Below are 22,308 nucleotides of genomic sequence, written 5' to 3' on the forward strand. Positions count from 1 at the left end.
CCTCCTCCCACCCATGTGACCGCTCACATGACTATGACATCACCACAGGTCCTGTAAGCACACGTCTGCACAAGGTAAGGCTGGCTTCACATTGGAGATAAGATCGGTCGAGGCCAGAGTGGGAAAAATAGCAGATTTATGAAACCGATTAGCGATGTTTTCACTGATGTTGCGAGAATAAAAAATCGCGGCGCGCTCTATCTATCTGCGATGTAAGACTTGTTTTATCTTTTATCGCCTGTGTTTCCCTATGGAGCTTCCCTTTTTATCGTGTGCAGTTGCGAAGTTGTTTTAACCCCTTCAGGACAGGGCCTTTTTTTTCCATTTTCGTTTTTTCCTCCCCCTCTATTAAATGATTGGAATTCTTTTCTTTTTTTGTAAACAATGTTTTTATTGAACTTTTAAAAGTTATTCAATCCAGAAGATAAAGCCAGACGTATTCATCAGGACTCTAAAATTACAATGTTTGACTCAAACCATCTTGATAAAGAAAAATATATATTCTATTTGTCCGTCGCTGTCGGAGGGCTGGTTGGTGTTTTCTGCGGGACGAGTTGTATTTTTCAGTGGTGCCATATAATGTACTGAAAAACGCTAAAGTGGAGTAAAGTGAAAAAAACACGAAATTCTGTCATCTTTCGGTGCTTCTTGTTTCTACGGCAACTAAACTGCAACACAGATGACCTGATCACTTTATTCTATGGGTCAGTCCGACATACCGAACCTATAGTGGTTTCGGTTTTTGCTGTTCTACTTGTATTTTTTTCAAAGATATTTCATATTTTTATTACTATTTTCTGCCGCCGTCTTCTGACCGCCATAAACGTTTTTTCTCAGTTGACACAGTTATATGAAGGCTGATTTTCTGCAGGATGTCCTGTAGTTTGTGTTGGTTCAGTCTTTGAATACATACGACTTTTTGATTGCTTTTTATTGCATTGTTTTTTTAGAGATCGGGCGGCCAAAACGCATTTCTGGCATTCTTTTTTTTTTTCGGACAACGCTCACCATGCGGGATAAATAATGTGTTACTTTGATAGATCGGACGTTTACAGGCACAGCAATGAGAAATATGTATTTGTCTTTATAATAAATATGGCAAAAGGGTTTTATTTTTTAAAGTTTGCTTTTTTTGTGTAACCCCCAACTCAGTCCCCCACACAGGAATAATCCTCACTGCGTAATGGCTCCTCTGTACCCCAAAGTAATAAGCATTATTTGTGACCCTGACAAGGTGATAGCGGCCCCTCTGTGCCTCCCCTAAGTAACAGCGGCTCCTCTCCCCCCCCCCCCCCCCCCCTAGTAATGGTGCTTCCCTCACCAACTACAGCATTTTCTCCATGTAGCTTCCAAGTATTGGTGTTTCCTTCTAAGTAATAGCCGTCCCTTAGTACATCTTCCCCAAGTAGCAGCGGTCCCTCTGTGCTCCCCTGAAGTAATGGTGCCTCCAGCTAAGTAACAGCAGACCCTTTGTACATCTACACCAAGTCATAGCCGTCCCTCTGTGCTTCCTCCTACTAAGTAATGGCCGTCTCCTTGAATGTCTCCCCCAAGTACTAAAGGTCCTTTTCCATATCCACAAAGTAATGGCTCCTCTGTGTGTTTCCCCCCAAGTAACAGCGCTGCAGGGTGTGATCACCCCATAAATCTGTACAAAGATAGAATACAACATCTACACTTTAGTGTCTCCTAAAAGGCTTCTCATTATTATCTCCATAAAAGGTATTTTTTGTGGTTTTTACATCCGTTCATCTCCTTCCCATTCAGGCTCCGGCATCCTAGTATCGTCTGTTGGGATCTTCCATATGAGAGAGGTTTTCTGATGAACCTGCCGAGGATGGATGGGAAGAGGAAGGAGATGGCAGAGAGTCTATTACATCTCACCCTAGAGATCCTCTATCAGTTTACTGGGGAGGTGAGAGATTCTGATGACGTCACATGACATCATTCTTCTCTATCATAACAGATAGACATGACTGAGAAGGTGAGGGACTCTGTAAATGTATGTAACACCATTTATTAGTCCATCTCTCATCAGGATTATACAGCAGTGCAGAAGACCTCTAGTGAGCGCTGGCAGAACTTTGTGTCTGAAGGTCATGGAAGAACCCTGAGCCCAATAACGGGGCCTACAACTCACTACCCGATACATGAGGACTTCAGTGGGCAGAAGATCCTGGAACATGTCCACAAGATGACTGAGCTGCTGACAGGAGAGGTGAACACTGCGGGGAATGGGGGACATTATACAGTAACAGGAGGGCTGTGGAGGATGACTGTATATTGTGTTATCAGGTTCCTATAAGGTGTCGGGACGTCTCCGTCTATTTCTCCATGGAGGAGTGGGAGTATTTAGAAGGACACAAGGATCTGTACAAGGAGGTCATGATGGAGGATCAGCAGCCCCTCACATCACAAGGTAATAGACATATAGAAGTACACATGACCTTAAGTACTTGAAGATGGAGTCCAGTCACTGTATGTGTGTCTTACAGATAGATCCGGTAAGAGGACATCACCAGAGAGCCGCCCCAGTCCTCTCCATCCACAGGATTATCCGGTACGTGGAGAACCTCCCTATAATCTGTAGAAGGCTCTGAAGGTTCAGCATTCAATACCAAATTGTCCCCAACCCTTTGAGACGAACATTCAGTTTAAATGCAGAAAATGACTGAATGGCGAACAAGAATCATGCGCTTCTCGTTTGTTGTTCAGTTTCAGCCACCATAAGGATCAGCGGCGGCTTGTGCGCTTATCCTGCAGTTTAACCCCTGATCGTTCACTGTGTGACATAGGAATGTGGAACAATGAATGATTAGCGGACGAGAACTGCACGATTGTCAACAAGAAACAGGCTGCCGAGTGCGGATGTGCTGGTGATGGCGTTAGCGGCTCGTTCGCTCGTCGGGCAAACAAGAATTGTGCAGTTCTCATCCCGCGTAAAACAAGTATAACAATACAGAATAGGACTAAAGGGGATTTACAGGGAACGATTACACAGGTCTGCAAAAAAGAATTTTTTTAAAGAGCTGTTTTAGTTATTCCACGTAATCTATATATTTTTCGGTACACTGAATCTGAAAATGACCTCCGTTTTGTCATAAGACATCACGTTTCCTGACAATTCAGTTATCTATGTTAAATAAGTAGCAGGCGAAAAAAGCAAAAATCCCCGCGCTCACCGACTCCAAGGGATGAAACCGGGACTCGATGGTCCGTATTACATTCACTTTATTACAATGCAACGGAAATGAGACCAAATGTTTTATATACATACTAGCTTACCCGTCGCGCGTTGCTGCGAAGACAGACATACATTTGTTTTTATATATCTAGATAACAACCCATCACAGCGCAACTTTCAAGTTACCTCAGCGGTATAATATATAACAACCAATCACAGCACAGCAGCTTTCATGTTACCTCAGCGGTATAATATATAACAACCAATCACAGCACAGCTTTCATGTTACCTCAGCGGTATAATATATAACAACCAATCACAGCACAGCTTTCATGTTACCTCAGCAGTATAAGAAATAGCAACTAATCACAGCACAGCTTTCATGTTGCCTCAGCAGTATAATATATAGCAACTAATCACAGCTCAGCTTTTATTTTACCTCAGCATTCTCAATATCCAGGAATTGTCTTGTGATACATTTGGCGGATGCATCATTTTGTAGTTGAACACTCATCCCGTTGCTCGTAATGCCTTTTGCTTTCGTGCTTGAGATGGAAATCAAACGATCTTTGTCTGGGGGGCATAACTGTCGACGATGCTCGCACGGTGCCACCTATCGTAGGATAGATGTACTATGCCAGTAATCTTCCCAGGAGTGTACTCAACAACTTCCCAAAGTTTCATGGCGATTAGATGAATGGTGTAGTAGCGCATAAAGGACAGACAGACAGACATACATTACTTTTTATATATATAGATGACATCAGGAAGTGAGAGAATTAGATTCCGTACGTAAAATTTGGACGCTAATTCTTTTGCGCTTACAATTAAATAATCGAGTTGGGACCCATTAGCTTTTCCTATTTATGACATAATCAATGCTCGTGCCAAATTTCACGTTTCTATGACATTGGGAAGTGAGAGAATTAGTGGCAGTGATGGAAATCGAACGATCTACGTGGGGGGGGGGGGCGTAACTTTCGACGACGCCCGCACGCGCGCCATTTATCATAGGATAGTTGTACTATGCCTATAATCTTCCCAGGAGTGTACTCAACAACTTCCCAAAGTTTCATGGCGATCGGATGAATGGTGTAGTAGCGCATAAAGGACAAACAGACAGACAGACATGCACGCATACAGACATACACACAGACAGACAGACATTCAATTTTATATATATAGATAAGTTTATTTCTGAAGTGTTTTATGCTTGAAAAGGGCGACTAGTAAATGTTGCCGAAACGCGTTGCATTGTAATAAAGTGAATGTAATACGGACCATCGAGTCCCAGTTTCATCCCTTGGAGTCGGTGAGCGCGGGGATTTTTGCTTTTTTGCCTGCTACATTGTACCACAGCCCAGGGGAGGGCTGCATCCCACAGACGACTTTCCGATGATCCGGGTCAGAAACCCAGGGTGGTTTAACAAGCTTTCGTGGATATTAGGTGCCAGCGGGCTCTCAGGATCGAGAGTTCTGTAAGATCTATACAATACATGTAAATATGGTAATAAAGGCAGCGGCCGGGCTTCATTTGGTCTTGTAAATGATAGCGATGAGATCACATTATATGAAAGTGGTCGATACATCAGCAGTTCTGAGGCCGTCTGGAGAATTCTGGGGTTTCCGATACATGAAAGGTTTCCAACAGTCGTTCATCTCGCTGTTCCTTCCTACTATGTATGGAAATGTAAGTTAGACCTGCAGCTGGCTCCCTCATATAACTACTGCTGTCCTGTCATTACTGGTCATTATGCTAATTACCCATCTTCTCCGCTCATCTAACACGTTCCTCTACATCTGTCTGACTTTTACAGTATTTGTTTCCCAGCTTTTCCCTCAGGGTAATGATCTGAAGAATATTGATGCTGCAGCCATAGTGGTAAAAGAAGAGGTAAATGTGAGGGGTGATGAGCGGTGGAAGGAGGAGATCCCTACAGACACCCGTCCAGGTGAGTAGTAACCACTGAGTAATGCAGAGAACAGTCACATCTTCTGCTCTTTCATCACCTGCAATGTTTTTGTGTTACATTTTTAAGCTCTGCGTTCTGTCAGATTGTTCAGCTGCGTATTCATCCATTTAGCCGAAACACAAATTAAATGTGGATGAAAATGTGATATCGCTACAGGAGATAAACCGTGATGAGGATTTATATATGCCGATCTCTGCTGATCTCTTTAAAGGGTGTGTTTAGGGATTCCCATATATGACAGATCATCGTGTGGAAGTACAAAGGTGGCAGCTGTAAGCCAAGCAAGGGTACAAAACCCTGTCTTGTTAAACGGAAGCCATTCATAGACCTCATGTCTGCATACAATGTAGATACTTGGAGGAAGTGCTAGGACAGTATGGTTGGGGACAACAGCTAACCACCGGGCCGAAACAATATCTACTGTCTTGTATTTAGATGTCTCATCGTTGTAATGACTGCAAGACAGATCGCTGACCTGCAGTAATTACAGGGGGAATTGCTTTTACTTCTGGTCCTCCTCTTATACACTGGATGTTGGGTGATACGTTGCCCACACACATGTGGCAGTTATGGAGAGAGTGGGGCTGCTGCACTGCTGCTTGGGGTCTGGGGCAATTAATCCCGTTGGGTAGACATGTTGCTGCGGTCATTTTCTGACGGCTGAAGTGAATGTGCATTTCTGCCTTTCTCGGTTGACAACGATCAGTTAAGGATCAGCCAAGCGTTCTCATACCATCTAACTCCTGAGGATACATATTCCTCCTGTGATAATTTGCTGGAGCTCACCGCTATGTTTGGGGTGTTGGCAGGTCTTACAATTCGAACACATTGAGGGTAATGGCTATATATGACATAGTTTCTGCAGCTGTGGGACTATGTGTACGTCTCCACCAATATTTATGTGTCCCTGATTTATGGAAAGCCTTAACAATAATCTCATGATGCTTTACAACTTATTGCCCCAACTCTTCATTTAGCACATCATAGATTCCCTCTATACTGAGGATTGTCCATAACCGTAGAGACAGCCTTCCAAGCATTCCTCCGGCTCTGGAGCTAAAACCTTTTTTGCAATGACTAGCATGTATCCAGATGTCCTTTCCTTCCAGTTTGACTGAATTGGCAGTTGTCAACTGGATCTGGTATGGACTGTCAAATGTTGGTTCAAAACTTTTTTTGATGTCTTTTGAGGACAACCTGGTCCTGGAAACAAAATATGTGACCTTTCTTGTGAGTCTGGATCTGTAATCAAGGAAAATTCATGTTTACGAGTGACACTTAACTTCTGATGCAAGGCACTCACATGGGGACTATAGCTCTTTTTTTGCTCCCCCTGAGGGCGCCGTAAGGAGACACATGTTGTGGATATAGATTATATTTTAATAGGGGTTTGGTGGTGCTGATTTATAAATTTCCACATAGCCTTTTGGCAGTTGGCCATCCAGGCCTATGTTTTGGTGTGTATATGCACAGTTACACACATGATACTAACTGATGACTGCTGGTCCCATCCCATTACTGCCACCATTTGCCCCTTTATTTTAAATATCATTCAATGTTGTCTTTTTGAATAATAAAGTATTTAGATTATATTTCAGGGAATATCACCTATGGGGATTTTTTTAATTTGGCAATTAGAATTGTGTTTATATAACCCGGAGTATTCCTAGGGCAATTTAATATTATAAGCAGTCATAATAATCGTCCGACTATTGAAAGTCACACAAGTGCAGCATTTTGTTGCAAAAGGCAAACAAGGTCTTCTGTGACTACATATTAGTTTGTTTCACATCCCTCCACAAACTGCTTCTAGCCAGCCTGTTCTACTCTTCACCATTTCCATGAATCTTTATAAGTGACCCATAATAGCCTTGGAGGATAATATCCAAAAGTCAAGTAAATGTTATTAATAGAGATGAGCGAGCACCAAAATGCTCGGGTGCTCGTTACTCGGGACGAAAATTTCGCGATGCTCGAGGGTTCGTTTCGAATAACGAACCCCATTGAAGTCAATGGGCGACCCGAGCATTTTTGTATATCGCCGATGCTCGCTAAGGTTTCCATTTGTGAAAATCTGGGCAATTCAAGAAAGTAATGGGAACGACACAGCAACGGATAGGGCAGGCGAGGGGCTACATGTTGGGCTGCATCTCAAGTTCCCAGGTCCCACTATTAAGCCACAATAGCGGCAAGAGTGCCCCCCCCCCCCCCCAACAATTTTTACTTCTGAAAAGCCCTCATTAGCATGGCATACCTTAGCTAAGCACCACACTACCTCCAACAAAGCACAATCACTGCCTGCATGACACTCCGCTGCCACTTCTCCTGGGTTACATCCTGCCCAACCCCCCCCACCCCACCCCCGCACGACCCAGTGTCCACAGCGCACACCAAAGTGTCACTGCGCGGCTTTCAGCTGCCCTCATGCCACAGCACCCTCATGTCTATTTATAAGTGCGTCTGCCATGAGGAGGAACCGCAGGCACACACTGCAGAGGGTTGGCACGGCTAGGCAGCGACCCTCTTTAAAAGTGGTGGGGCGATAGCCCACAATGCTGTACAGAAGCAATGAGAAATCCAATCCTGTGCCACCTCCATCAGGAGCTGCACACGTGGGCATAGCAATGGGGAACCTATGTGACACACACTATTGATTCTGTCAAGGTGTCTGCATGCCCCAGTCAGACCGCGTTTTTTTATACATAGTCACAGGCAGGTACAACTCCGCAATGGGAATTCCGTGTGCACCCACAGCATGGGTGGCTCTCTGGAACCCACCGGCGGTACATAAATATATCCCATTGCATTGCCCATCACAGCTGAGGTAATGTCATGTTTAATGCAGGTGGGCTTCGGCCCACACTGCATGCCCCAGTCAGACTGGGGTTCTTTAGAAGTGGACACATGCAGTTACAACTTCGTGTGGACCGACAGCATGGGTGGGTGCCAGGAAGCCACCGGCAGTACATAAATATATCCCATTGCATTGCCCTGCACAGCTGAGGTAACGTCAGTTAAAATACAGGTGGGCTTTGGCCCACACTGCATGCCCCAGTCAGACCGGGGTTTTTAATACATAGATACAGGCAGGTACAACTCCCTAATGTGAGGTCCGTGTGGACCGACAGCATGGGTGGCTCCCTGGAACCCACTGGCGGTACAAAAATATATCCCATTGCAGTGCCCTGGACAGCAGAGCTAACGTCTGATTAAATACAGGTGGGCTTCGGCCCAAACTGCATGCTCCAGTCAGGCTCGAGTTTTTTATAAGTATACACAGGCACGTACATCTCCCTAATGAGAAGTCCATGTGGACCGACAGCATGGGTGGGTCCCAGGAAGCCACCGGCGGTACATAAATATATCCCATTGCAGTGCCCAGCACAGCTGATGTAACGTCAGCTTTAATGCAGGTGGGCAAAAAATTAATTGGATTACACTGTAGGCGAGGGCCCCACAAAATTGGTGTACCAACAGTACTAATGTACCTCAGAAAAATTGCCCATGCCCAACCAAGAGGACAGGTGAAACCCATTAATCGCTTTGGTTAATGTGGCTTAATTTGTAACTAGGCCTGGAGGCAGCCCAGTTAAAATAAAAATTGGTTCAGGTGCAAGTTTCAACGCTTTAATGAGCATTGAAGCGTATAAAAATTGTTTACAAAAATTATATGACTGAGCCTTGTGGGCCTAAGAAAAATTGCCCGTTCGGCATGATTACGTGAGGTTTCAGGAGGAGGAGCAGGAGGAGGAGGATGAATAGAATACACAGATTGATGAAGCTAAAAGGTCCACGTTTTTGATGGTGATAGAGAACGATGCTTCCATCCGCGGGTGCAGCCTACATATTGTTTAGGTATCGCTGCTGTCCGCTGGTGGAGAAGAGAAGTCTGGGGAAATCCAGGCTTTGTTCATCTTGATGTATAAGCCTGTCGGCACTGTCGGTTGACAGGTGGGTACGCTTATCCGTGATGATTCCCCCAGCCGCACTAAACACCCTCTCTGACAAGACGCTAGCCGCAGGACAAGCAAGCACCTCCAGGGCATACAGCGCGAGTTCAGGCCACGTGTCCAGCTTCGACACCCAGTGATGTAGGGGGCAGAGGCGTCACGGAGGACGGTCGTGCGATCGGCTACGTACTCCCTCACCATCCTTTTACAGTGCTCCCGCCGACTCAGTCTTGCTGGGGAGCCAGAAAGCTGTCAAAGGCCTTATAGAGTGTTCCCCTGCCTGTGCTGTACATGCTGCCTGATCTCCGCGCCTCCCCTGCTACCTGGCCCTCGGAACTGCGCCTTCGGCCACTAGCGCTGTCGGATGGGAAGTTTACCATCAGTTTGTCCACCAGCACCCTGTGGTATAGCATCATTCTCGAACCCCTTTCCTCTTCGGGTATGAGAGTGGAAAGGTTCTCCTTATACCGTGGGTCGAGCAGTGTGCACACCCAGTAATCCGTAGTGGCCAGAATGCGTGTAACGCGAGGGTCATGAGAAAGACATCCTAACATGAAGTCAGCCATGTGTGCCAGGGTACCTGTACGCAACACATGGCTGTCCTCACTAGGAAGATCGCTTTCAGGATCCTCCTCCTCCTCAGGCCATACTCTGCTGAAAGGATGACAGGCAAGCAGCATGGGTACCCTCAGCAGTGGTCCAAGCTGTCTCTTCCCCCTCCTCCTCATCCTCCTCATGCTCCTCCTCCTCAACACGCTGAGATATAGAGAGGAGGGTGCTCTGACTATCCAGCGACATACTGTCTTCCCCCGCCTCCGTTTACGAGCGCAAAGCGTCTGCCTTTATGCTTTGCAGGGAACTTCTCAAGAGGCATAGCAGAGGAATGGTGACGCTAATGATTGCAGCATCGCCGCTCACCCTCTGGGTAGACTCCTCAAAGTTTCCAAGGACCTGGCAGATGTCTGCCAACCAGGCCCACTCTTCTGTAAAGAATTGAGGAGGCTGACTCTCACTGCGCTGCCCATGTTGGAGTTGGTATTCCACTATAGCTCTACGCTGCTCATAGAGCCTGGCCAACATGTGGAGCGTAGAGTTCCACTGTGTGGGCACGTCGCACAGCAGTCGGTGCACTGGAAGATTAAACCTATGTTGCAGGGTGGCAGCGTCCGTGTGGGACTTGCGGAAATGTGCGCAGAGCTGGCGCACCTTTCCGAGCAGGTCTGACAAGCGTGGGTAGCTCTTCAGAAACTGCTGAACCACCAAATTAAAGACGTGGGCCAGGCATGGCACGTGCGTGAGGCTGCAGAGCCGCCACCAGGTTACGGCCGTTGTCACACACGACCATGCCCGGTTGGAGGCTCAGCGGCGCAAGCCAGCGGTCGGTCTGCTCTGTCAGACCCTGCAGCAGTTCGTGGGCCGTGTGCCTCTTCTCTCCTAAGCTGAGTAGTTTCAGCACGGCCTGCTGACGCTTGCCCACCGCTGTGCTGCCGTACCGCGCGACACCGACTGCTGGCGACGTGCTGCTGCTGACACATCTTGATTGCGAGACAGAGGTTGCGTAGGAGGAGGAGGAGGGTGGTTTAGTGGAGGAAGCATACACCGCCGAACATACCACCACCGAGCTGGGGCCCGCAATTCTGGGGGTGGGTAGGACGTGAGCGGTCCCAGGCTCTGACTCTGTCCCAGCCTCCACTAAATTCACCCAATGTGCCGTCAGGGAGATATAGTGGCCCTGCCCGCCTGTGCTTGTCCACGTGTCCGTTGTTAAGTGGACCTTGGCAGTAACCGCGTTGGTGAGGGCGCGTACAATGTTGCGGGAGACGTGGTCGTGCAGGGCTGGGACGGCACATCGGGAAAAGTAGTGGCGACTGGGAACTGAGTAGCGCGGGGCCGCCGCCGCCATCATACCTTTTGAAAGCCTCCGTTTCCACAACCCTATACGGCAGCATCTCCAGGCTGATAAATTTGGCTATGTGCACGTTTAACGCTTGAGCGTGCGGGTGAGTGGCGGCGTACTTGCGCTTGCGCTCCAACACTTGCGCTAGCGGCGGCTGGACGGTGCGCTGAGAGACATTGGTGGATGGGGCCGAGGACAGCGGAGGTGAGGGTGTGGGTGCAGGCCAGGAGACGGTAGTGCCTGTGTCTTGAGAGAGGGGTTGGATCTCAGTGGCAGGTTGGGGCACAGGGGGAGAGGCAGCGGTGCAAACCGGAGGCGGTGAACGGCCTTCGTCCCACCTTGTGGGGTGCTTGGCCATCATATGTCTGCGCATGCTGGTGGTTGTGGCTCCCCGGCTGATCTTGGCGCGACAAAGGTTGCACACCACTGTTCGTCGGTCGTCTGCACTCTCAGTAAAAACTGCCAGACCTTTGAGCACCTCGGCCTCTGCAGGGTGGCATGGCGCAAGGGGGCGCTTTGGGAAACAGTTGGTGGAGTATTCGGTCTGGCCCTGCCTCTACCCCTGGCCACCGCACTGCCTCTTCCAACCTGACCTGCTGCTGCACTTGCCTCCCCCTCTGAAGACCTGTCCTCAGTAGGCGTAGCAAACCAGGTGGGGTCAGTCACCTCATCGTCCTGCTGCTCTTCCTCCGAATCCTCTATGCGCTCCTCCCTCGGACTTACTCCAATTACTACTACCTGAGTGATAGACAACTGTGTCTCATCGTCATCGTCCTCCTCACCCACTGAAAGCTCTTGAGACAGTTGCCGGAAGTCCCCAGCCTCATCCCCCAGACCCCGGGAACTTTCCAAAGGTTGGGCATCGGTCACGACAAACTCCTCCAGTGGGAGAGGATTCGGAACCATTGCTGCCCATTCTGGGCAGGGGCCCGAGAACAGTTCCTGGGAGTCTGCCTGCTCCTCAGAATGTCTCATTTTCATGGAGTGAGGAGGCTGGGAGGAAGGAGGAGCAGCAGCCAGAGGATTCAGAGTTGCAGCAGTGGACGGCGCAGAACTCTGGGTAGTCGATAGATTGCTGGATGCACTTTCTGCCATCCATGACAGGACCTGCTCACACTGCTCATTTTCTAATAAAGGTCTACCGCGTGAACCCATTAATTGTGAGATGAATGTGGGGACGCCAGAAACGTGCCTCTCTCCTAATCCCGCAGCAGTCGGCTGCGATACACCTGGACCAGGAGCTCGGCCTGTGCCCACACCCTGACTTGGGCCTCCGCGTCTTCGCCCGCGTCCATGTCCACGTCCTCTAGGCCTACCCCTACCCCTCAGCATGGTGTATTACCAGTAGTGCAGAAACAGAACGCTGTAATTAACTGTGCCGCTTATTGGCCTGTGGTTGAAGGCTGACTTTGATTACGGAACGCACAGCAGAGCCAGGAAAGAATTTTGCGCAAGCCTGCTGGAACACTTAGCTGGCTGCGTATTAATTAGGACTACTACCCCCAGCACAGACGCAGTACACTGAGGACGGTCACAGGCAGCTTAAATAGAAAGTTTTTTTCCCAAATTTTTTTGGAAAAGCCCACTGCCTATATAGACAGTATATCTCTTTCACTGTCCCTGCCTCACCACTACTGGCCCTAGACTATGTAAAATTACTGCAGACTGAGGACGCAATGCTCTGCACGGCCGATATACAAAAAAAAATAAAAAATGTTCAACACTGCAAAAAGCAGCCTCAACAGTACTGCACACAGTCAGATGTGGCCCTAAGAAGGACCGTTGGGGTTCTTGAAGCCTAAAATCACTCCTAACACTCTCCCTATAGCAGCTCCACCATGAGCAGCACTTTCCCTGAGCTGTCAGAATGCATCTGTGGCGAGCCGCGGGAGGGGACGATTTATATACTCGGGTGCCACCTGATCTCGCCAGCCACTCACTGCAGGGGGGGAGGTATAGGGCTTGAACGTCGCAGGGGGAAGTTGTAATGCCTTCCCTGTCTTTCTATTGGCCAGAAAAGCGCGCTAACGTCTCAGAGATGAAAGTGAAAGTAACTCGAACATCGCGTGGTACTCGTCACGAGTAACGAGCATCTCGAACACGCTAATACTCGAACGAGTATCAAGCTCGGACGAGTACGTTCGCTCATCTCTAGTTATTAACCCCGGGGGATAATGTGCAGAAACAACTGCTAGATTACTCTTACATCAGTAATAACATGGGTGATTATTGCCCCATGTGAAGGCACCTTAGCTGTCAAACCCCTGTGATTGTAGCTGGCAGGTGTCATATGCTTCAAACAACCAGCACCCACTGGGTAAGCAGCGGGCACATCTCCTGAGCACACTTCATATTCACCCTGCACCTCTATGATGTAAATGCAAGTCACATAGGGGGAACGGGTTAATTATTGAAATTTGCTTCAAGCCTTCAAATTGTGTATAGAAATTTTCTTTGTAAATATTATAAAATATGAAATATATATTTTGTTCAAAAATACATTTTATTGTTGGCAGATGCCGGTACCAGGAGCTCAGGGGAATATCGGATGTCTTCAGATCTTAACACAGAAGACTGCAATATTGTCCAGGATACATTAGAAGAGCCCACTATTATCCCAGATAAACCCTCAGCCCTTCACAGCAAACATCTATCATCTGATCCTGCTACACAGGTCCTGCTTTCTGATGCATCACAGACTACTGAGCCAGATAAAAGCCATAGCAGGGATGTTGAATATCAAAAAGCTCCCACAGAGGAGAAGGCATTCTTACATTCAGAAAGTGGAAGATGTTCTATAAATAAATTAGATCTTGTTCCACATGAGGGAAGCCACACAGGGGCGAAGCCATTTTCATGCTCAGAATGTGGAAAATGTTTTCTTGTGAAATCACGTCTTGTTACACATCAGAGAAGTCACACAGGGGAGAAACCATTTTCATGTTCTGAGTGTGGGAAATGTTTTATCCGCAAATTACGTTTTGTTAGACATCAGAGAACTCACAAAGAAGAGAACCAATTTTCATGCTCAGAATGTGGGAAATGTTTTCCTTTTAAATCAAATCTTGTTACACATCAGAGAACTCACACAGGAGAGAAGCCATTTTCATGTTCAGAATGTGGGAAATGTTTTATCCGGAAATCAAATCTTGTTATACATCAGAGAACTCACACAGGGGAGAAACCATTTTCATGTTCAGAATGTGGGAAATGTTTTGTTGTGAAATCAAATCTTTTTACACATCAGAGAACTCACACAGGGGAGAAAACATTTTCATGTTCAGAATGTGGGAAATGTTTTTCCTGGAAAACAGATCTTGTAAAACATCAGAGAACTCACACAGGGGAGAAGCCATTTCCATGTTCAGAATGTGGGAAATGTTTTTCCCGGAAAACAGTTCTTGTTACACATCAGAGAACTCACACAGGGGAGAAGCCATTTTCATGTTCTGAGTGTGGGAAATATTTTAGCCAGAAATCACACCTTCTTGCACATCAGAGAACTCACACAGGGGAGAAGTCATCTCCATGTTCAGAATGTGGGAAATGTTTTTCCCGGAAAACAGATCTTGTAAAACATCAGAGATCTCACTTGTAAACATTTTCATGTCGTCAATGTGGGAAATGTTTTACTCCGTAATCAAATCTGGTTTCACATCAGAGAAGTCACACACAAGAGAAGTCATATATTTATGTTCAGAATGTTGGAAATATTTTACTTATTTTATTAGAAATTAGAGGGCTCACGCAGGCGCAGAGCCAGGTTCAGGTCCTGAATGTGGGAAATGTTTTATCTTTTCATGTTCAGAATGTAAGTAGAAAGGTGAAAAAAATCCGGGGTGGTGCTACCTGAATGAGTGAGTGATTTGGGTAAATATAAGCAGGGGAACATGCAGAATATATGATTCTTCTTTCTCGTTAAGATGGTGGGTCATGGAAAGGACCTAGTTCTTCAGGTGCAGTCAACCCAATGAAAGTCACACTGGCAGGTGAGACTATTCTCATAGATTAATGAAGGGGAAAAAATGCGCTGTGTGTAGGCGCAGCTGACCAAAATATAAAGTTCAGTATAATGCAGAAAGTAAGCTCAGCTTCTCAGTTTTATTTTAAACCAGCATAAAAAGACGCATTTCATGGCAACGCCCCCTCCTCAGTTATAGCTGGAGATACACCTTGTGTTGGCTATTGGTATGTGCATAGTGTGTATATTTCGGTCAGCTGCGCCTACACCCATTACGTTTTGTTCATTTTTCGCTAATCCATGTTTAGAATGTGGGAACGTTATGGCATTCAATTCATTCTTGTTAACCTCTTAGTGACCAGCTCATAGTGTTTTTATGTCCTGCCTAAGTGGGGTTTAATCCCTGAGGATGTAAAAACATGCACCTTGCAGGGATTTAAGCCACATGGGATATGGATGTGACAGCTCCATGTTGTCAGGTGCCCAGAGGTAGCTGACAACATGGAGCTGTCATCCGGGGCTGTGGGGAGCCCTTCCCCGGGAATGCGATCAGCACTAGATGATGAATAGCGCCGATCAGATTAAAGTGCAAAAAAGTTTTTAAAAGTTAAAGATTCAGCTGCCCTCATGGATTAGATCCATGGAGGCAGTTGAGATTGCTCACCCTGGTCCTCCAGAACCTAACGCTGGCCTTCTGCGCATGCGCGCCAGGCATCATTTCATCAGATGCATGCACAGAAGGACGGGATACTCAGCAAACTTGAAGTCTCCTGGCTTCCAGCTCCTGAAGGATAACGGCAATCACGGAAAATTGAAAAAAGTTAAAAAAAAGTTTAAAATTCATCTCTCCTCATATCCAAGAGGGGAGATGAAATTACACAACTAAGGTCCCTTAGATTTGTCCTCTAATGGAATCTTTATCCGCAGACCTTACCCCGGCTTTGGCGCATGCACCCATCAGCATAATGGCGGATGCATGCGGAAAAGTCTAGGATTGGCTGGGTAATTTAAAATCTCCATACCCACGGCTACCAATCCTGTAATATCCTTCCGCTCGAGAAAGACGTCTAGTCCCCTTTTAAACTTCTCAATGGATTTTGCCATCACCGCGTCCTCAGGCAGAGAGTTCCACAGTCTCACTGCTCTTACAGTAAAGAACCCCCTTCTATGTTGGTGATGAAACCTGCTTTCTTCTAGACTTAGTGGATGCTCTCTTGTTACTGTCGCAGTCCTGGGTATAAACAGATCCTGGGAGAGATCATTGTATTGTCCCCTGATGTATTTATACATAGTTATTTGATCGCCCCTTAGCCATCTTTTTTCTAGGGTGAATTATCCTAATTTTGATAGCCTCTCTGGATATTCCAGTCCTCTCATTCCATGTATCAGTTTAGTTGCCCTCCTTTGAACCCCCTCCAGCACTGCAACATCTTTCCTGAGTACCGGTGATCAGAACTGTACACAGTATTCCATGTGAGGCCTGACAAGTGCCTTATATAGTGGGAGGATAATATTCTCATCCCTCGCCCCTATACCTCTTTTAATGCACCCCAAGACTTTATTAGCTTTTGCAGCAGCTGACTGGCATTGGTTACTCCAGTTTAGTCTATGATCCACTAGTACCCCCAGGTCTTTTTCCATATCACTGTACCCCATTAAGTGTATATTGGTGACATCCGGTTTTCCTGCCCATATGCATAACCTTACATTTATCGACATTGAACTTCATTTGCCATTTTTCTGCCCAAACCCCAAGCTTATCTACGTCCTTTTCTAGCTGTACATTTTCCTCCTTTGTATTAATTGTCTATCATTTTGTATCATCTACAAATATTATTTACTGCACAGCCCCTCTCTCAGGTCGTTGATAAATATATTGAACAGAAGAGGGCTTAGTTCTGAGTCCAGTGGCACCCCACTAGCGACGGTGGCCCAATCAGAGTATGAACCATTTATTACCACCTTTTGCTTTCTGAGCCAGTTCCTTCTCCAGATACACACATTTTCTCACAGACCAAGCTGTCTCATTTTATAGATCAGCCTATTATGTGGCCCGGTGTCAAATGCTTTAGAGAAATCCAGATATACGAGATCAATAGACTCTCCCAGGTCCAGCCTAGAACTTACTTCATCGTAGAAGCTGATCTGACGTTATTGACCCCTCATGAACCTATGCTGGTGAGGAGTTATTCTGTTGTTCTCCTTGAGGTATTCTAGGATGGCATCTCTCAGAAACCCCTCGAATATTTTTCCAGTTATTGAAGTTATGCAAGTCTTCATTCATGTGTGTGCTGTACAAAAAACTTTTTAAAAATGACACAATTGCCAAAAAAATTAAAATCGTAATTATTTCCTTCTGCTTTGCTTATATTTATTCAAAACCTGTTGAGTCAAAATACACAGTACACCCCTAGATGAATTTGTTAAGGGGTCTAGTTTTCAAAATGGGGTTATTTGTGGGAGTTTTCCATTGGTTTGGTGGCTCAAGGGCTCTACAAGTGGGCAACGGGGCCTAAAACACCTTCAAGCAAAATTTCTGTCCTGAAAGCCACCGGCTGCTCCTTTCATTTAGGGCCCCTTTGTGCCTTCAGACATAACGTCATGACACTGGTAGGCGTTCATATTGATGCTACCATGATGGGTGGCAGCCAGCCCTTAGCACTGAGTAGATTTCTATCTACAATCGAGGGCGTTCTGTCAAAGATCAGACTGCAGACAAGTAATTACATCTCGCACATGAATAATATCTTGTGCATCTAGCGGTAGGATACCTATTCAGACAAGAAATAGTCTGTTTGACAGCTTATTGATACATGGTGATTGGTTGCAACTTTAACACTCCCCCGGAGGGGAGGAGTCTTGGAGACTATTTAACACAGGACGAGTTAGTAAATCTCATACTGCCCCGTCCTACCATCCAGGCTGGAGGCTATGTTTCTCAGACCATGCATCTTGTGATCTAGCACCTGCACTAATGAAAGTATCTCCATTAGGGAAGTACAGGGCTATTGTTACACAAATATAGATTAGTCCTTAGTATCATATGATTGAGATCACGATCAGTGCTTAGACTAATGGCTAACTTGGTCTACAGTGTATTGGTTATAGAACTGCAGCATAAGCACTAATACACTTGCTCATAGACAGAGGTTATACCTATGTGCTGTCTACCAAATACGTATTCCTGCTAAAGGAGTACTGGATTCATCTTTCCACTGAGCAATAAAGTGGTTCTATCTATTGCCACTTGAGTATATTGGGCACTTTTTATTTCATGAACTTCTTTTATGCCAATGAGCACAAGTGTCGCTTACTATAAAGATTGGCAGCAGTTTAGATAATCCAGTTACAAGGCAGCTGTTCAGAGCCCCAGCACCTTACCTATCCTGCAAGCAAATATTTTGATCCATGAAATATTATCAAGGTATAGGTGCTGGATATATTGAGAGCTGTCTCTGCAACAAAGTCTGAGGAGATACATATCTGTCCTTTAGACTTCTGCATGGGGCATCAGTTCACTGTTACACCCACAGACCAAGCCTCGACAGTAGTCACAGAGTGAACAATAGAGAGCCTCGATTGTGACAACTCAAGCCTGTAGCAAGTCTTTAGACAGTCACCTGTTTATACAACAATGTAATACAACAATTGTTCATCTAGCAATAAACAAAGCCAGTCTGTCTAAAAGGAGACTAATCTATATAAATAAATCTGTTCCAACTATCGAGGGTTAAGTATAATATACTCCTGATGAACCGCTAGGTATTAGCGGGGAAACGCGTCGAGTATAGTATTACCGGCATTTGTATATATCACAAAAGCAAGGGCAAATTATAGGCTATTATGCCCATTTATCTATCTATAACCCAGTATAGTTTCTGAGAGCATCCACATCATCATGCAGATAGAATACGATTGTACGACCAATAACCGGGCTGTCAAGATCCCATTGTTATCAAAATATAACGTACAATCATTCTTCTTTACACATTATGCACATAAGTGGTGTCCTGTGGTATTTTTAATACCAAATATCTACTTCCAGGTATATGACATTTCAGATACCGGAAATCTGTTATTTGTTTGTTGCTCCCTCATTTTGAATTTTAATAATTTTCTAATAAAGATTGAAACTTTTTAATTAGTACTATAGTGTGCCCACACCATCATGCCAGACACAAGCTCTAAGTCTCAAGTCTAAGCTGGATCTGAGCTATATAATTCTCAGAGCCTCAGGTTTATTGAAACAAATAATATCTGCCCTTTATGGGTGTATAACACATTACATTAGTAACATATAGAATTCTCCCCGCCCCCCTCCCCCCACCTCTCTCAAGTCCAGTGTATGAGCCAGTCTTTGTCCCATCAACATGTGGTTAGGCAAAAGTAGTTTCTTTGTTTCAGCAGTTGAGAGTGCGGGAGGGCTGGGAAGACGCCCAACCTAGATACAAGTAATACAGTATAGGAATGTGACTTTAACCCTTTAAGAAGCTGCAGCAGAGCTTTACATTAGGCTAAAGTTATAAAACACATCTTTCACCATGCCATTGTCCAGTAATTACCATAATGGAATTATGCAGCCATTAGCCTCTACAGAGTTAAATCACTACAGCTGCATAATACATCTAGTTTATTACAAATCAATAGACATTTTACGCTAACTAATCATCATGTCTACTACACCCAATATAATCAAATATTACAAGACGGCCCAAATAGCCCAATGGGTAGTGGGGTCAAATGACCCAAAAGGTAGCCTATGGCTAGATATAGAGAAAACCCGTATTTATCCACACAATATAGCATATTTGATCTGGTCTTCAGGGCCACTCCTCCAGGGGCTACAAAAAATGAGCCTGTTATTATATCGCTTCCTCTTTTTGTGAAGAAGCGCCTGGTTTAAGTAGTATCTGTCCTCTAAGATTTCCCCCATGCTACCAGTACTTCACAACCCGCATTTTCCACCAAGCCAAGACCTAGCTCATTTTCAATGGTGACTAAGTAATCAGAAAACCACCCTACGACATGTTTACGCTAAAACTAAACTTTACACCATAAAACAATTTGTTGCTACATTTAAACTGCCCCCTCAGGAATATATGAGAATTAATCAAATATTCCACTTTATCCACTCTATAGTGCACACCTCCATGCCACTCTTGCCCACAGCATTTGAAGCCACCTGTGCCAAAAACCCTTCTCAAAAAAAGGAATGCTTTCATATATATATAATACGCTAAACCAACCCCTGACAAAGGAGAAACTTATGTTTATGAGGAGATGGGAAGCAGACCTTTAGCTTGAGATGACCTCCGATAGATGGCAGCATTGTTGTACCACGATATCCAAGGGTAGCCACCAAGTCTCCCTTAGGGAGACTTCAATTAAAATTCTACATAGGGCATATTTAGTCCCACAAAGATTACACCATCTCTACCCAACCTCTTCCCCGCTATGTTTTAGGTGATCCCAAGAAAGAGGAGACATGCTCCATACACGGTGGACATGTCTGGTCGAAAGTCCACAGGCTTCTTAACCAAATATTTGTGGGTCCGATTCCCAAACCCTCTACGGTGTTCTTGCTCGGGGATCGCCCTGTACGATATAAGTACCAAGCCGATAAATTGATACAATATGCATGTATGGCTACAAGAATCCACATCGCCTCCGCTTGCAAATCACCTACTCTCTCCTTCTCAGAGGTGTTGATAGAATATCCTCAATTATGCTATATGAAAGGATTCATGCTATCAGAACAGATAGGATAATAAACTTCCAGAGAATTTGGCAACCTTGGATTGAAGGTATAGAGATCCCAGAGTTATGCCATATCATATCATCTGCTAAGCCTTTATTCTAGTGACCAAATAAAAATATACACGCTATTTAGACACTTCTGACCGATGATGTGGATTCTTGGCGACCTACTGGTTTAAATTTCTATGTTGACCCCTTTGTTTTGTTTTAACCCTATAACTTTGCAATCTATTAGCCGCTGTAGGCAAATACTACTTTTATTGGCAATATTTAGCCCTCTGCGAGGGGAATTTAGAATGTTACAAGCCTATCAAATGTATGATTGTAAAATTCAATAAAACTCTTTGAAACTAAGATTATGGACGGAACCCAGTAACATTTCTGTAGCAAGAGTATAGGTGAACCCCACGAACCTTTTAGTACAAGAGTATAGGCGGACCCCTGTAACATTTCTGTAGCAAAAGTATAGGCGGACCCCTGTAAGATTTCTGTAGCAAGTGTATAACAGACACGATTAGTTTCTCAGCAGCACTTCATATGCCCAAATGGGGCTGAACAGGTATCCTGCAGCGCCTACCGTGGTCTGGATCCAATTCAAATCATTGATGTAGATACTTCAATAAAAGATGGTGGAGGCAAAACAGGTTATCAGACTATATTCTTTAAACTGCATTGGCTATCGTTCTCATAGATGAATCCAATATGACAGATAATTTATAGTAATGGTCAGTGATACTATTGCATAGAGAGATAGATCCACAGTATACTTAAACAGTCTAAAAGACCTGATTTGGAAAACTTTCACAGCTATAGTGGATACAAATATATGTACATTTCGGTACACTGAACCATAATTCAAGCAGATATACATAAAAGTAAATACCAACATAGAATGTGATGCCATGATGACCCCCTGAATGCACTGTGAAAACAGAAAGATGTATGTAAAAATTTTTTTAAATTAGATTAAAAACAATACGAGAAAAGGGCGTAACCGATGTAGATAACAACAAGAATACTTCACAAGAACATAGTGGCATTGTAATCATGATTCAAGCCTTTGGGGGCCATTGTATCTAATACATATATCCAACGTAGTTCTTTTTTCATCAACGTTCTCATTCTATCACCCCCCCTGGTCATCTCTGGAACTGAATCGATTACGCAAAATCTTAGTTGGCTAACTGAATGGCCTTTGTCATTAAAGTGACGCGGTACCGATAAATCGAGTTTTTTACTGCGAATTGAGCTTTTGTGGCTGGAGATTCTACTTCTTACTTCCTGGGTGGTCTCCCCTACATATTGTAAACCACAGGGGCAGGTAAGTAAATATTTAACAAATGCTGAAGAGCATGTGTACCGACCCTTAATATGATAACACTCTCCTGTCTGTGAGTGGAAAAATGTATCCCCTTTTACCAGATTGGCACAGCTGGAACAACCAAGACATGGGTAATTTCCCATCTTCGTGGAAAGAAACGTTTTACCTCCCCTTGGTGCTCCTTTTTCAAAGGTGGAATGGACTAACCTGTCCCGCAGGCTTGGACACCGTCTATAAGACATAATGGGTTGTTCGTGAAAATCTT

The 22,308-nt window shown here is 45.1% G+C and overlaps 1 protein-coding gene across 1 annotated transcript; it reads left to right on the top strand.

Moving 5' to 3' along the window:
* Nucleotides 1–118: 118 nt before the first annotated feature.
* LOC136620468 (oocyte zinc finger protein XlCOF22-like) lies at nt 119–14,607 on the top strand. The gene is made up of 7 exons (XM_066595253.1): nt 119–212; nt 1,768–1,915; nt 2,039–2,218; nt 2,296–2,419; nt 2,496–2,560; nt 5,016–5,136; nt 13,521–14,607. Exons 1-7 carry the CDS (start codon nt 139–141, stop codon nt 14,600–14,602), a joined length of 1,794 nt encoding a protein of 597 aa, XP_066451350.1. The 5' UTR covers nt 119–138; the 3' UTR covers nt 14,603–14,607.
* Nucleotides 14,608–22,308: the final 7,701 nt, after the last annotated feature.

Source organism: Eleutherodactylus coqui, chromosome 3 (assembly GCF_035609145.1).
Source record: "Eleutherodactylus coqui strain aEleCoq1 chromosome 3, aEleCoq1.hap1, whole genome shotgun sequence".
Classification (NCBI taxonomy): domain Eukaryota; kingdom Metazoa; phylum Chordata; class Amphibia; order Anura; family Eleutherodactylidae; genus Eleutherodactylus; species Eleutherodactylus coqui.